The 14,731-nt window shown below is 37.4% G+C and overlaps 1 protein-coding gene across 1 annotated transcript in view; it reads left to right on the top strand.

Annotated features, from left to right (window-relative positions):
- PDE10A (phosphodiesterase 10A) overlaps window positions 1-14,731 on the top strand; it is a 161,027-nt gene that overhangs the window by 87,568 nt on the left and 58,728 nt on the right. The window contains exon 3 of the mRNA XM_042880750.1: window positions 10,522-10,550. Within this exon, the coding sequence (XP_042736684.1) occupies window positions 10,522-10,550 (29 nt within the window). The remainder of the gene's footprint in view (window positions 1-10,521; window positions 10,551-14,731) is intronic.

The raw sequence follows: 14,731 nt of genomic DNA, 5'->3' as shown, positions 1-14,731 counted from the left end.
TCAGATGGTCTGTATGTATGCCTATGTGGGTGTGAGACCTGAACAGATAAACTAAAGCTGCTCTTGGGTCCCTAGCTAAATGCAGAATATGAAGAAAAGTGCTCTGGAGCACTTCCATCACTGAATTGTTTTTTCAATTTCCTGTTCCAGGTAGTTGAATAGTACTTGCTTATGTAAGAATTTCATGTCAGGGTTGACAGAAGGCCTGACAAAGGATGTTGGGAAGAGTGATGTTGTAAGTGACAAAATATGAGTATTTCAAAACTATTTTGAACGCATGGGGAGAAGGAACTTAGATTATGAATTACCCTTTTCATACTTGCGGGAATAGATTTCTCACTTGGTTGCCTGCTCTCAGTATGTGATCATTAGTAGTTCTCTTAGATTGATAATTTGGGAGATACAGCTCCTTATCCCAGCAGGTGGGAACTTCAACCATGCTGAAGAGGTACAGTTGGCTCTGGTTCTCTTTATTCCACTGAGAGAAGCTGTACTTTCACTGCATGTTACTGCTGTGTTAGATATAGTTTATTAGCTTCCCAGCTGATTTCTTTATATATTCACTGAGTTCTTATTAGTATTTCAGTTAATTTACCATCTGCATTAGATTTTGTTAGTTAAATAAAAAAGCACATGAATGTAATTTTTTGTTACACAAACACATCTAGTTCTTTATTCGCACAAAGCTTGTGCATCTGTATTTCACAGAATCACAGAATGGCCCAGGTTGGAAGGGACCTCATCACCAAGAATCATCAAGCTCCAACCCCCCCCACCACAGGCAAGGCTACCAATCTCCGTATCTAATACTAGACCAGGCTGCCCAGGGCCCCATCCAATCTGGCCTTGAACACATCTAGGGATGGGGTATCCACAACCGCTCTGGGCATCCTGTTCCAGCACCTCACCGCTCTCATAGTAAAGTATGTGTTTGCAGTATTTTGGATGTTTCTACATTTTTTTTCCTCATTTTTCTTGATTTCTGAGCGTCGGTTGGTCTGTGAATAGTGAATTTCTTCTGAAAATGCCAGTGGGATCAGTTCTGTCTGTGTTTATGTATCTGAGGTAAGTTTGCCTTGCAGCCTCTGAAGATGCGGTGGTCTTGTTCACGATGTCTCTCTCATGTTCCCTTGCCTATGGCTGCGTGTTTTAGTCAGCTGCTTACAATGGAGCAATCACCTGTGCATTATAGTGTAGCCAGACCTCTGTTTGAAGCCTATGCCAGTTTCCGAGCTTAAAGTTGGTATGCAGTAGTTTCACTGACCTAGCTGGAGCATGAGAACATGCTGGCAGATTCAGATATGAGAAAGTCATCGTTCCACTAAGGACTGGGTTCAGCCTGTGAATAAATGAAAGGACTGAGTAATTTGAATGCTGATGTACCAAGATATTTAATGAGCATAACTCGTGATGTGCGAGTGTGGGCTTAGGTTACGTACCGTAAGTTTGCAATGTGCTGTGCTACTCAAGTGCCTGATGTTGGCTGTCACAGTGTGTTTGAGGTATATGCAAGGCTGAACAGAGGCCTATAAAAATGGAAAATTCATGTTTTCAACCAGAAACAACTGGTATGTGTCACATATTTATATCGCATTTTTGGTAATCTTGCTGTCCTATATTAGAACCTTAATCAATAATTTCAAGCATTACCCAAAAGTTTAATTGTCTATAGCTTGATCTAAAGGCTTTGCATTGTTATGCTATAGGGTCACAAGAGACTGAATCCCCACGGTTTAGTGGATTGTCATTGTTGCTTGAGCTGTGGCAAATCTTTATGCCTACTCGCAGTTGGATTACTGAACTATTTTGCATTCATTGACATGCTAGTGTAAGAATACAGAACTCCACAAATGTCTTGGATTTGTCTTTATTTTTATTTATTTATTTATTTATTTATTTATTTATTTTCTACAGCAGCCAAGAAGATACATTTCATTATTATTTTTTGAGTTTTTCTTGAATAATTCCTTTGGATTATTAGTGTCTGTCATTATGTCTGTTCCTAGTAAAACTATGTAGTTTAGAGATTCAGATGCTGCTGTCATTACCTTTCACAGAGAGCTATGTATGATTCAGGGTATGTTTTATTCCTTTACACTCACTTCAGTTATGATTATTTTTTGTTCTAACAATCCCCCCCTTGGAAGCAAAATGTTTCACTCGTGGTGGGTGTACTGATAAGTAGCAAATATTTCAATCTTCTCTTAGTTCCACTCAGTTTTCTGTGTTAGTTTAATGTGTCATTTACCAAAGACTCCAAAAGCCTGTATTACCTGCACATGATTATTCTGTAGTGCTCAACACACGGTTACCGAGAGCTTGATTATGTTTACAAATAAATCAGCTGAAATTCTTACAAGCAAAGAGGCTTAATTTATAAATTTTATGCTGTCACTTCTTTGCTGTCACTACTATTCACATTAATTTGAACATTTTCTCAGTTTCTCAGTTTTCAGTCTCCAGGGTAAAATAAATAAATCTCTAATATAAGTGTATGTATGTTGTAGTTACAGTAGGGTGTCTTCAGAGGGACTGAAATGATTCCCTGATGTAAAAATGTTTCACCGGATCACTGCTCCCTCCCATGTGGAAACCTATCATCTCTAACGCTAATGATCCCTTTACCCTTGATGACGTTAGCAAACTCTTCCTCTGGGGCATTTCTTTTGTTTCCTTTGTCAGTCGGTTGAAAGAGAGGAAAACTGCTCAGTCTTGATTTTTCTGCAGATGTTGAAGATTTTACTGCAAAGTTCAGTGACACTGGGTTTGTTTTCAGTGTATTCAGAGAGAAAGGAGAAAATGAGGTAGACAGGAGTTTCTTGTTTGACTTTTAGTTCCTGTATAGCAAATAAACTCTTGAATCTGAAAATTCATTTTTTTCCTAACAGTAATAAAATCAAAGAACGTCAGTAACCCCCTATGACTCGATCCCCCCATTTCTAAACAGAAAGTGATGAGATTACAAAAAGTAAAAAGATGGGGATTAGAACAAAATAGAATTTAGGGGGGAAAATGTATAGTTATAGAAAAACAAACTGGTGTCTGGCTGGTTTATTTCCCCAAGACTTGCATAAAGTGCTTGCTGTTAACAAATGTAAGATTATTACATTCTCTTTTTGTTACTGAACTGCATGCAGTATTTCTTGCTCGAGATGCTGTGAACCTGTAGAAGTTTCTTGGCTCATTTGGACTCCAAGCTTTTGAAACATCATTCCATGCCAGGGATGGGAACTTAACAGCACTAAGCTATGTGCAGTTTTTGATCCCAGCCCTTGCCATGCTTTTCTGTGAGTGGAGGATGTATGTATTTGATTTTGGGAAGGAGGAGAACTCGCTTTTGCTTAAAATCCTGCAGATGGCTTATTAGTCATGAGAACGTATTTATGGACTGCTTATGAACCCACAAAACTAAGTAGTGCAGCTTCCAGAATATGCATGATAATTTATATGTTTAAAATTTCCAGCTGACTTACAATGTAGCTTTCTCAGTTTGCTGGTGTTTTGTAGGAGCTGCTTCAAGTAGAGTTCTCTTGTTATGATATCTTTTAACTCAGGATTACTATATGTAGCAGGAATGCTGAGACATTAAATACATAGAAGCATTGATGGTGTCCGGTGCATGCCAGAGCATTTCTATTGATTTCACTGGAGTTGCTTAAGGTGTTTTCTGAGTAGCACTGAAGCCAACAGCAAGGTAATTTTTTCCATCTCATTGAAAACATCTGCTGAATACAGTAAAGCCTCAGGCTTTGCACAATATGTTTGAAACATTCAAAAGTGAAGGAACAGCTCTACTTAGTAGTGGAAGAATAGCTTGGTAATGTTAATACTATTTCTGAGATGCATCAATAGCAGTAAGCTTCAAGGACGCCTCATATGTGGCAGCCAGGAAAATTCTATGGGGCCAAAAAATAGGAAAAATTCGAGTTTAATGTAACAAGAGTGATACTGAAATTTTGTTACTGTTGGGCGTGAGACTTCACTGTGTGCTTGCAAGACCTTTAATCCATTTTAAAGAAGCCTGCCTACAGCAGCTGGTGTGGCAAATACCAAGCAGAATTGATTATTAGGCAAGAAAAGTGGTAGATACAGCCAAGAAAGTGTACCAATAAACCGAGAAGCATGAAAAAACCCCCTCTAAATTGCTATACATGTGCTCTTCAGCCTGTTGTCTAGTGGCTGTGTTCTGTTAACAGACAATGACTGCAGCTCATTGACTGGTAAGATAGATGAGCTAACCAATTTAGCAGTCTCTGCATTCAACAGTCACGTTGAAGAGGATCTTAAGTCATAGGCTAATTATAATGCACAATTGTGGACTGTCTTGGTGAAGGACTTAAGTGCTAGAAATTACTAAGCTGTGGTCAGAGACCAGGTTCCAGCAGGATTTTTCCTGAGGTGTCTTCAACCTGAGAGACTTAGGCAGAATTTTATGAAGCTCTTTTAGCTAATGTGGTAAGACCTCATTTCACAAGTTCAGAGGTACATCCATCATCCAGTCAATTAAACAGAAGGGAAAAAAAAAGTATGTTAACTATAAAGCAGTTTTTCTGCTCATCGTTTTGCAGAATTATGCTAATTAGATTAGCTTAAATTGTCACATCAAGTATATCTTTGAGAATTTCTTGCCCATGAATACAGAAAGTGCAGAGTCACTAATCAGTATACTTTGTACGACTTATCATTTTCAAAAATAAGAAAAAATGGAATCTTTCATATGCCTTTCTGTTCTCACAAGGACTGATGTTTTTTTCAGAAGACATGCCTTTCAAAACATGCTGGCCAGATCAGGCTTTGCAAAATTGATAGAATCATAGAATATCCCATCCTGGGAATGATATAAGGAGCATTGAGTCCAACTCCTGACTGCACATAGGAACACTCAAAAATTAGACTGTATGCCTTGAGAGCATTGTCCAAACATTTCTTGAACTCTGGCAAGCTCTGTGCCATGACCACTTCCCTGGAGTGCCTGTTCCTGTGTCTACCCTTTTAGTAAGAACATTTTCTTGATATCCAACCTGACCCTGCCCTGACTCAGTTCCATGCTGTTCCGTCGGGTCCTGTTGCTTTCATCAGAGAGCAGAGCATAGAGCTGTCCCTCCCTATGAGGAGCTGCAGCCTCTGAGAGGCCTCCCCTCAGCCTGCTCTGTTTTGGGCTGAACAAACCCTGGGACCTCAGCTGCTCCGCCTACTTCTTCCACTCTACACTATTTGTTGCCCCTCTTTGGACACTAACAGCTTTATGCACTGTTTTTTTTTTTTTTTTTTTTTTTTTCCCCCCCCACCAAGAACTGTACATAGTAGTCAAGGTGAGGCTGTACCAGTGCATTGTGGAGCAAGAGAATCCCTTCCCTCATTCCCTCAACCATCTGGCAGTTCTGTGCATGATGCATCCCAGGATACGATTAGCCTTCCTCACTTCCTGAGCACGATGTTGACTCATGTTCAAATTTCTGTCAACCAAATTGTTACAAGTATTTCATCAGTTCCATGATGGCTAAGTCCATAGAAGGCATTGAGCTTATTATTGAGCATATTATTGTCTCCGATGAATTCAAACATACTGTCTTCTAGTTCCTACTTTGTGTAATGCTCTGTTTGCTTGTATGTGGAAGAGTATAGGACGTGTGACAGGCAATGAGTTTTTGTCCATATCATCAGCAGTGAAGTCTTGGTTCATGATCTTTTATTTTCTGATCCATGTTAGCTATGATCCATGTTGTTTTTAAAAAGATGAACTGAGCATCTTTTTGGGCTGTTTTTCAAGAACTTTTAAAAATGTTGACTTTTTTGTTGATGTCAAGAAGCTTGAATGCATGTTTTGTTGTGTTTCAAGGAAAGAAGCCTCATGAGCTACTAGGGATCAATATTAATGAATATTTACTTTCAATGTAAAAGGTTTTGTCTAAACAAATTGTCTAATTCAGTTTGTCTGTTAAGTTACTTTGCAAGTGCTTCTGAATTGTGATATGAATCCAGATAGCTGAATGTCAGGAGAGCTATCCAGGTACTCTAGGTGGGACTGTTCATTAAGAGGCAAGACATTTTCTTTTAACATTTAACATAAACAGTTTTAACATTTTTGTTAAGTGTATGTGATAATTGTCACTTCAGGAAACACCCTCAGCAAAGATCATGCAATTTCAGAGGAGACATAAAAAGCCAGATGCAAATTGCATTTAAATTTGACTGACCAACTGATATGATGCTCTTCTACTCTACTACTCTTCTACTAAATTAAATGTGGTAAACTTTTTTTCATGGCAGTCATAGTGGTCTTTTGTTGCTGTAGATTTATCAGCATAGAATTTCTTCTGACATACAGATGCATGGCACTTCACATGGAAAAAAATCAGCAAAGGTATTTTTGCTGGTCTAATTACATTCAAAACAACTTATGTCTTATTAGCTGAGGGAAAAGGAGCCTAGAGCAAATTTTTAAGAGAAAAAGTATTAGGTCAGTCTGACATCTGCTGTGTGGGAAAACATTCCTTAGGAAAATGGGACTGTACACTATCTGGGATCTTGTAAAGAGAATTAAACCTAAGAAATTGTTTGTCATCATCAATGATGGTGTATCAGCACTAGTACTTAACGACATAGAATAAAGAACAATGTTATATCAGGGAGAAAGTACGACATTGTTTTTCTGGGAGAGATTTCTGTGATAAAACTTACTGGGCATTATAATTATTTTTCTGTGACAAATGCTTCACAGTATCTTATCAGAGAGGTTGAATTAAGTCATTTTTATGACTACTTTGTCTTACCATCTTCAAGTTCTCAGATGATCATTTACCTTCGAAAAAAATGAAGAGCATGCATAGTAATATATTATGAGATGAGATGCTATATATGCAAAAACTAATATATGTTTTTCTCTTTGCATGAAATATTACACAACTTAAAATACCCCTTCACCCTCAGAGAGCGAACCATTTCCTGCGATGTTACTGGACTAGACTTGGCTTGCTATGGTGCAAGAGGGGCATCATTGCTGCTTGGTGGAAACCCCTTACATTTATTTCTGTTCCTTACAGTTTCTTGCTTTTTCAGTTATAGTATTAGTGAGCATTTATGCTCACATTAACAAGACATATACGTAATAGGTTTTATATTGCCAGATAAATGGGGGTCTTCTGATCGATTACCAACATGTACCTGTTGTTTCAGATCATAGAATTATGTCTGGTTGTGATGTGCCAGATCTAAATCACTCACATTTTTGGTACTACTCTTTGTTAATAATAATGTCAGGTATCGTTAAAAATCAATGTCATCCTCTTAAATTCTGTGAATTGCAATTTTGCTGACATATGGCAGGGAGCAGTGACACTTGTGTATTTGATTGAATTTGTACCGAAATAAAAAGTGAAGTCCAAATGAAAAATTTCCGTAGCTGGGACATCTGGATGATTACTTTTGCAAACCCTTACTTTCTCACAGATTGTTCTATTCACTCAGTGGAGATGCTATGAAGACTCCCGTCTGTTTTTTCCACACAATTTGCCATAATAAATAGGGCCTTTTATGTTCAAGAAAGACTATTTTTTTTTCTTTTATATGAAGATTAACTCTATAGCAAGCTGCTGTTTATTGATACACTTAATGACTCTGAATTTATTTTAATGTTTATTCTGTTTCTTTAAAATCTCCTATAGAGAGGGAAATTGATTCGCAAGCCTGATATCAGCGCATTTGTAGCTTTTAAACAAACAGAAATCATGGCTTTTTAAATAATTATGCAATTCAAGGCTATTTTTCTTCAGCCCCCTGTTGGTTTCAGTTTTTACCTGATTCCATGTTTTGTCTAGGGGAGCTCACTAATAAAATGATTTATAAGAAGTCTGCTGTTCCAATGGTCTTACTGCATGTAGCTGGCGTAAGGTAGCTGGAAAGATAGGGTTGCTTCCTACACTGCATTCCTCATTCCCCTGACAATGTCTTCCATTTTTTCCCCATGTATTTATAATCATTGAATTGTAAACTTCACTAGTGGTTATCTCCTTTTATGATTGAGTGACTCCTGATGGATGAGGGAAAGGCTGTTGATGCGGTCTATTCAGAAAAGCCTTTGACACTTTCTTCCACAGTATTCTCCTGGAGAAGCTGGCAGTCCGTGGCTTGGGCAGATACACTCTTTGCAGGGCCCAGAGAGTGGTGGTGAACAGAGTTAAATCCAACAGATGACCAGTCATGAATGGTGTTCCCCCGTGGTCCATACTGGGGCCTGTCCTCTAGTTTCTGTGTTGATGACCTGGGCAAGGGGATTGAGTGCACTCTCAGAAAGTTTGCAGATGACACCAAGTTGGCAGGAAGTGTCAATCTGCCTGGGGATAACAAAGCTCTGCAGAGGGATCTGGATGGGTTGAATGGCTGGACTAAGGCCATTGGGATAAAGTTGAACAAGACCAAGTGCCGACTGCTACATTTTGACCCCAACAACCCCAGGCATTGCTACAGGATTGGAGCAGAGTGACTGGAAGTCTTTGTGGAAAAAATTGACCTTGGGGTGTAGGTGGACGCTCAACTAAACATGAGCCAGCAGTGTGCCCAGGAAGCCAAGAAGGACAGTGGCATCGTGGCTTGTGTTGCCAGCAGGAGCAGGGAGGTGATCATCCTTCTGTGACCAGCCCTGTTGAGGCCATACTTGAGTACTGTGTTCAGTTTTAGGCCCCTCACTGCAAGAAAGACATGGAGGCCCTAGGAGTGTGTTCAGAGAAGGGCAGTGAAGCTGGTGAGGGCTCTGGAGCAGAAGTCTTATGAGGAGTGGCTGAGGGAACTGGGAGTTGTTTCCTCTGGAGAGGAATCTCAGGAGAAACCTTACAAATGCCTGTAAGGAGGTTGTGGTGAGGTGGATGGTTGGACTAGATGATCTAGGAGGTCTTTTCCAACCTAGATAAATGTATAATTCTGTGTGATTCTAACACAAAACATCCCAAACACTTTTTATATTTCTTCTGGAAGAGAGAGATTGGTATATCAATTTTATCTTTTTGATTCTGAAAAAATATTGTCTCTGGTAATTCTTCCATGAGGTTTATCCTGAGTATCATGGGTATTACGTTTTCTTTTCTGATCTGTGTGACTGTTTTAATTTCTTCACAGATTGAAATAGACTTTTTTTTTTTTTTTTTTTTTTTTTTTTTTTTACGTAATGACCATCTTTCCATTTCGATGTGCTGTATCCAGCAAAATACACACATGTATTTGGTGGTTTCATATGTAACCTTTATGTAACTTCTTCATTACATTTTTTCTTTGTAGTAAAGTAATTAACCATTAGTTGCAGGGCATGAGTTGCACATGGGTGTGTCTTGTATTATACAAGCAAAAGTGCAGCATTATGTATGTATGGGAGACATAATGTTGGGTCAGAATTTTACATTTGTAAAATTCTGCTCAGCCTATAAAATTGCATTGTTGAGGATGTCCAAAAATGAGTAATGTTTTTTACCCATGTAAATATGCTCTTCTCAAATATGCCTCACTTAGAGTTCATTTCGGAAAAAATATGGCTGATACTAAGTAGCTTAGATGGTATTATTATGTCTGTATTTAACAGAGATATATCTTCTCTAGAGAAGTATCCAAATATGCATTAATAAGACCAACAAAAATAAACATATTATCTTTCCCTGTAAGATTAAATCTGTTTGATGACTTAAAATTAATTTGCAAAACTTAGTAATTCCATTTCTACTATCAAAGGAAAAGTATACAAATAGGTCTCTTTGTATTTTCAAAAAGACATAAACAACTGCAGGGTAAGGAAGAGTTTAAGCTGCTTTTGGTGTGGTTGAACTAGAAGCTGAAACTTCCTGTGGTAAATGCATTCTTGTATAACTAGTATGCAGACTTTTAGCTCAAGCTCTGTTATTGCACCTATGATTATCAGTGCATATTTAAATTGCACAAATGAGTGCCAGTCTGCATTTGAAACAAAAGACATGGTAGCATAGATATGTCTGTAATCTCTGTGTTCTTAATGCATTATGAAGTGACCGCAGTGATATTCTCATAGTCTTATGATTACAAGATTTTTCTTCCACATCCAGAATATTCAACAGGAATACTTTTGAACAGAAAATCTCAGCTTATTCACTAATTTGCTTACATATGTAGGGCATCATTGGTGTATCTTTGGTAGTAAAGAGCCTTTACTTCTCAAGATTTGAAATGCTATCAGTTGTCTCAATGAATTGGAATATAGATGTAAGAGAATTATACATGACCCTTTTGTTCAGTTGACCTGTGAACTGAATTGTGGAATTTAGGAAACTTTGTATTCTTAGTAAGACAGGACAGAAGTGTTGAATACTTTATCCTAATTTTAATCAATTTTTATGTCTTGGAGTTCAAGACTGTAAATACACTCCAGTCCTTAATGTTATTTTACAGAATTATATTAGAAATTTTTCTGTACAACAGTGCAACGGTTATTTGAATCACAATATCTTGTTGATTCAGTGAAGAAACTTTCAGGTGTGCCTAACTGTTTGCTTTGTTTCTTCACAGATGAATCGACTCCTAAAGAAGTCAGCAGGGTAAGTGCTGTTCCCCATCCCCTCTAGAAAGAATTATAGTCAGTCCCTTAGGCCCACTGTTCACTTGAGGTGATTTTCATGCATCCTCTGATCAAGGTTTTATTCTGTTTCCTGTACTAACTGGATCTCTGGGGGAAAAGTTGGTGTACTGACTGACTAAACAACAATTAAGAACAAAAATAAATATTAAAGCACTTGATTGGCTGGAAATAAATTAAAGGGTATTTTGTGTTAACAAATTGAGAGTTGTCACAGTGCTATTCTTGTGATCCAGTTTTAAAAAAGGAACTTCACAGAAACCAGGAAAATCCCTTAACTTGGAGTTTAAGAATAACTGCACTGTCTTATTGCCTTGTGAGATAGTGAGCATAACAATAAGAAACAAAGGAAGGAGTACGTCCTATCTAATTACTCCCTTTGAGATGTATTTTGGCACAGATGAGCTCTATTATTTAATTTGAAGCATTTTGCAGCGTACTATATGAAAAGTAATATAAAATACATATTCAGTAATAAATTTTCTGGCTCTCGCCCTCCATCTGATTGTTACAGTGTTTTGTAGAATCTTTCTATGGCTGAGGCTAAATAGAGAGACCTGTTAGAAACTAGTGCTCTTGCTAGGGAATGACAAAACGTCAAAACAGGACAACTTGTTGCCCGCATATGTGTCTGGTCAGCCTGAAGTGCCCAGATTTAAAATTAGGGAGCCACTTGCAGCATTCTAGGGTAGAGTCATAGTCCTGTTTTGTTCTTCTTCTTGAATTTTTTCATAAGCTAACTTGTGTTTGGGGGGGGAAATGAAATATTGCCAGACAAATACTAGAAACAAGGCTGGTTGAATACCTGTAAAATCAGGCTGAGTGCCTTGCTGTCAGGGGAAGTCCTGTAGAAAACTTTTGGATAAATAATGGAAAAAATGGAAAAAATAATGGAAATGGAATGGCAGCAGAAACCTCACTTTGGTAACCGTGAATGCAGAAGACTGCATGAGACTACAAAAAAGAAGTTGAATGATGTCTAAAATGAGTTTATGCCAGCAAAAGTTCTCTATGTTTGTGGATGTGCTTTGGATGTATAGTTGTTGAGAATGCAGGCAAAAGGTAATGCTTAAGTAGTTTATTTATAACTATTATTATTAATTATGCCTAATTTCTGACCTTTAATTTATAATTGATGGCCTCTAATAGTTCCTTAATATTTAACAGTTACAGTAGTTAAGTGAATACCTACTGGAAATGCACCAAACTACGAACAGACACGTATTATTTTATAGTGTTTTTGAATAGTACAATGTAGACCATTGCAATACATCCTCTTTCTTTAGCAGTAACTCAAACAGATGCTGCTTTAATTGAAATCTGAACATAAATTAGTATTTAAATTAGGAAAGTTCTTTACATGAGTAATGCTTCTCGGAGGAAAAGACATGTTCATGCTGACTGATGAATTATGAGTTTTAGTCATTAAGTGCTACATTTTTAATTCCTGAAAATGTCTGCATGAAGAAACTGTTATCTGCATCACAGAGAAGCAAAAGTCAAGGGTAGCAGAATGAAATGTATTGCAGAATTAAATCACCAAATAGGTTTAAGCCATTATGTTAGTTAGTAGAAATGGTAGAAATATGCTGAAAGCATATGCTTTGCATAGCTGTGTTTCCCCCCTCCCCTCAATTTTTCAATAAAAATACTAAAATATTCATAGTTATATACTGTGACTTTGGTAGCTTCTTTAGTCCCTTTTTTTGTTGTGCTCACACAGGACAATAGAATTAAATTGAGGGAAGATGTTTTTCATTAAATGCATCTAATCATTAAATTATTAAATTCATATTTTTTTCTCCCCCAAAATCTCACTCTTTTTCTTTACAAACGTGCAGGTTCACAGGGTTGTTCTAGAGTTTCTGAATACCAGTGAGGTGAAAGAGAAAAAAATCAGTTTTGTGATTCCTGTGGGCTGCATTTGCGGGGAAGAAAAATCTGGTTACAAAATAGCTTGTGAGCATCTGTGACCAAACGGTGAACCTGTGAACTTTTCTCTCTATGACAGATTCCAGTGTTTATGAAATATATATAACTGGGGAGAGAATCCCCTTTTCACGTGATGTAGCAATTGAGAACTTCCTTGGAAATGCTGAATATCCTCTGCTAACTTACTGTGCAGATGTGTGCTGGCAGATGCTGTCCTAGCTACAGAAGTAGATTTTTAGGTAGAAAGAAAACCAAATACGAGCTATTTTAATTAAGAAAACTTGGTTTCCCTGTTTTATCTGCTAAAGAAAAAAACAAAAAAGGAATGTGAGTTTGGGCATTAAATGTGGATGTGTTCATGTGTGCCTATACTTAAGATACATTCTTTTGACAGTATTAGTGAAAACAGTGTGCACAGGAGACGTGTTATTCTTTTGAGTTGGCAAAAGTTACTCCATTCCTACATGAACTATCGCCAGGATTTTGTTCTATGTGCTGTTAGTTTTCCCATGATCACTGTGTGTTCTTTTGTACCTCAGATTACGAATTTTAAAGAAAAACACTTGGTGTTCCTGATACGATCACAGTGAAATTAGCTGTTGTTCATTTTACTTAATGACTTTCCATTCCATGTTTACTAAAACAGTTCTTCTAGTGAAGATGCATTTTGGCAGTACCTAAGCTTTGTAAACTCTGGTGATGCCAACAGCAGTTCACTTTGCAGGTTTGCCATATAAACACGAGAAAATTATTACCTAGCAAGTGACTAGCTCATTTACAGTACTTTATTCTTGGAAGCAGGAATAATACTTTAATCCTCTCCTTTCCCCTTTTTGGACTTGGAACTTATGGTAGTTGCCTTGGCACCAGCTAGCACCCAGCACAGCGTGTCACTGACAGTTACAGAATTAGCAAGCATGTTTTCAGTAAATAGTTTCAGTAATTGCATGTATCTGCACAGTGCAACTGATAACAAAAATTTGATGTCTTATGACACATTGGCAAAGAGAGTTCATTCTTTGTAGTATTTCCTTATTAAAGACATGGGAAAGCAAGCTCATTCTTTGTAGTATTTCCTTATCAAAGACTGGATATTTAAACCTTGTTTTACTGTCCTAGAGCTAATACTGTAACAAATTAATTAAAAAGTTGAGAGAACTAGAGCAAACACTCAGCCTTTAGGAATGATGCAAATGGCATTGCACCCACTGACACAAAAAGAAGATGCTTGTGTAAGTTGATTTATTTTATAAGTAAAGTCTCTCACATACTGTGATAGTGATGAGCAATAGTGGTAGGAAAATGAGGAAGTTTATTTTTAATTTTGTACAGAATGTTTTTAGAGTGCTTGCAAGTCGGCTATTAGGAGGGAATGTGATTTTATAAAAAGATTTTTAAGAATAGAAGTGTTATTCAGCCCTGTCAAGTTAAAATGAAGCTGTTAATTGACATTATGTTGTTTTATTATTTAATATGGAGAGGTGATGTAATTAAGATATTTGTGCAGTTTTATGAGCCTTACCATTAATAATATGGATACTTCTATATATTCGTAATGTTCTGCTCTTATAAGTCAAGCCTTTGCTTTTCATTATGTGTTTTTCCTATTACTAGTGAAGCAATTTATTTCAGTGTTACTGTTTGATAACAGGGAAGGAGGTGATGGAAGTATTTGAATGAGATCCCTGCAAACGTGGGCTTTTCAAGTAGTTCTGCTAGGAAAATTCTTGCTATGTCTAGTGAGCTTGTAAAAATGTGTTTTCAAAACCTGTGAACCTTTTCCATGCAGAGTAAGAGCTGTTTTGCATCTTTAGCCATAATAACAGGGCTTGTCTCACCAACTGCCATTTTGTGTTTTCCCCTTTTTGGTTTTGTTGTGAGCAGTGTTTGATGTGTGAACAAACAATACATAAATACCTGTCTGTGTTGCTGCAATGCCGAACTCTATTTACAGAGCAAGTTACAACCCATGTCCTCTCCAGTCAAAACAAGAAGAATAGACGTCAGACAAATGCGTGTAGAAGCAGCTTTCTCTGAGGCAATGTACAAGTATTAAAACTAATCTCTTCAGCTAACTCTGCTCTTTACAACTTCTTGCTTTCCAATGTCCAAGTTTAAACAAAAGTAGTTACTCTTGCCAATCCTAGTTACGCCTCCTAGTTACGTCTTTTTGGAGCTGAGAGATTTTGCTGAGCATTCTGTCCAAGCTGT

The sequence above is a fragment of the Lagopus leucura genome, unplaced genomic scaffold, assembly GCF_019238085.1.
Source record: "Lagopus leucura isolate 7727_CA_CO unplaced genomic scaffold, USGS_WTPT01 Super-Scaffold_73, whole genome shotgun sequence".
NCBI classification, from domain to species: domain Eukaryota; kingdom Metazoa; phylum Chordata; class Aves; order Galliformes; family Phasianidae; genus Lagopus; species Lagopus leucura.
The sequence above is the reverse complement of the archived record's forward strand: the minus strand, read 5'-3'. Positions and strand labels throughout refer to the sequence as shown.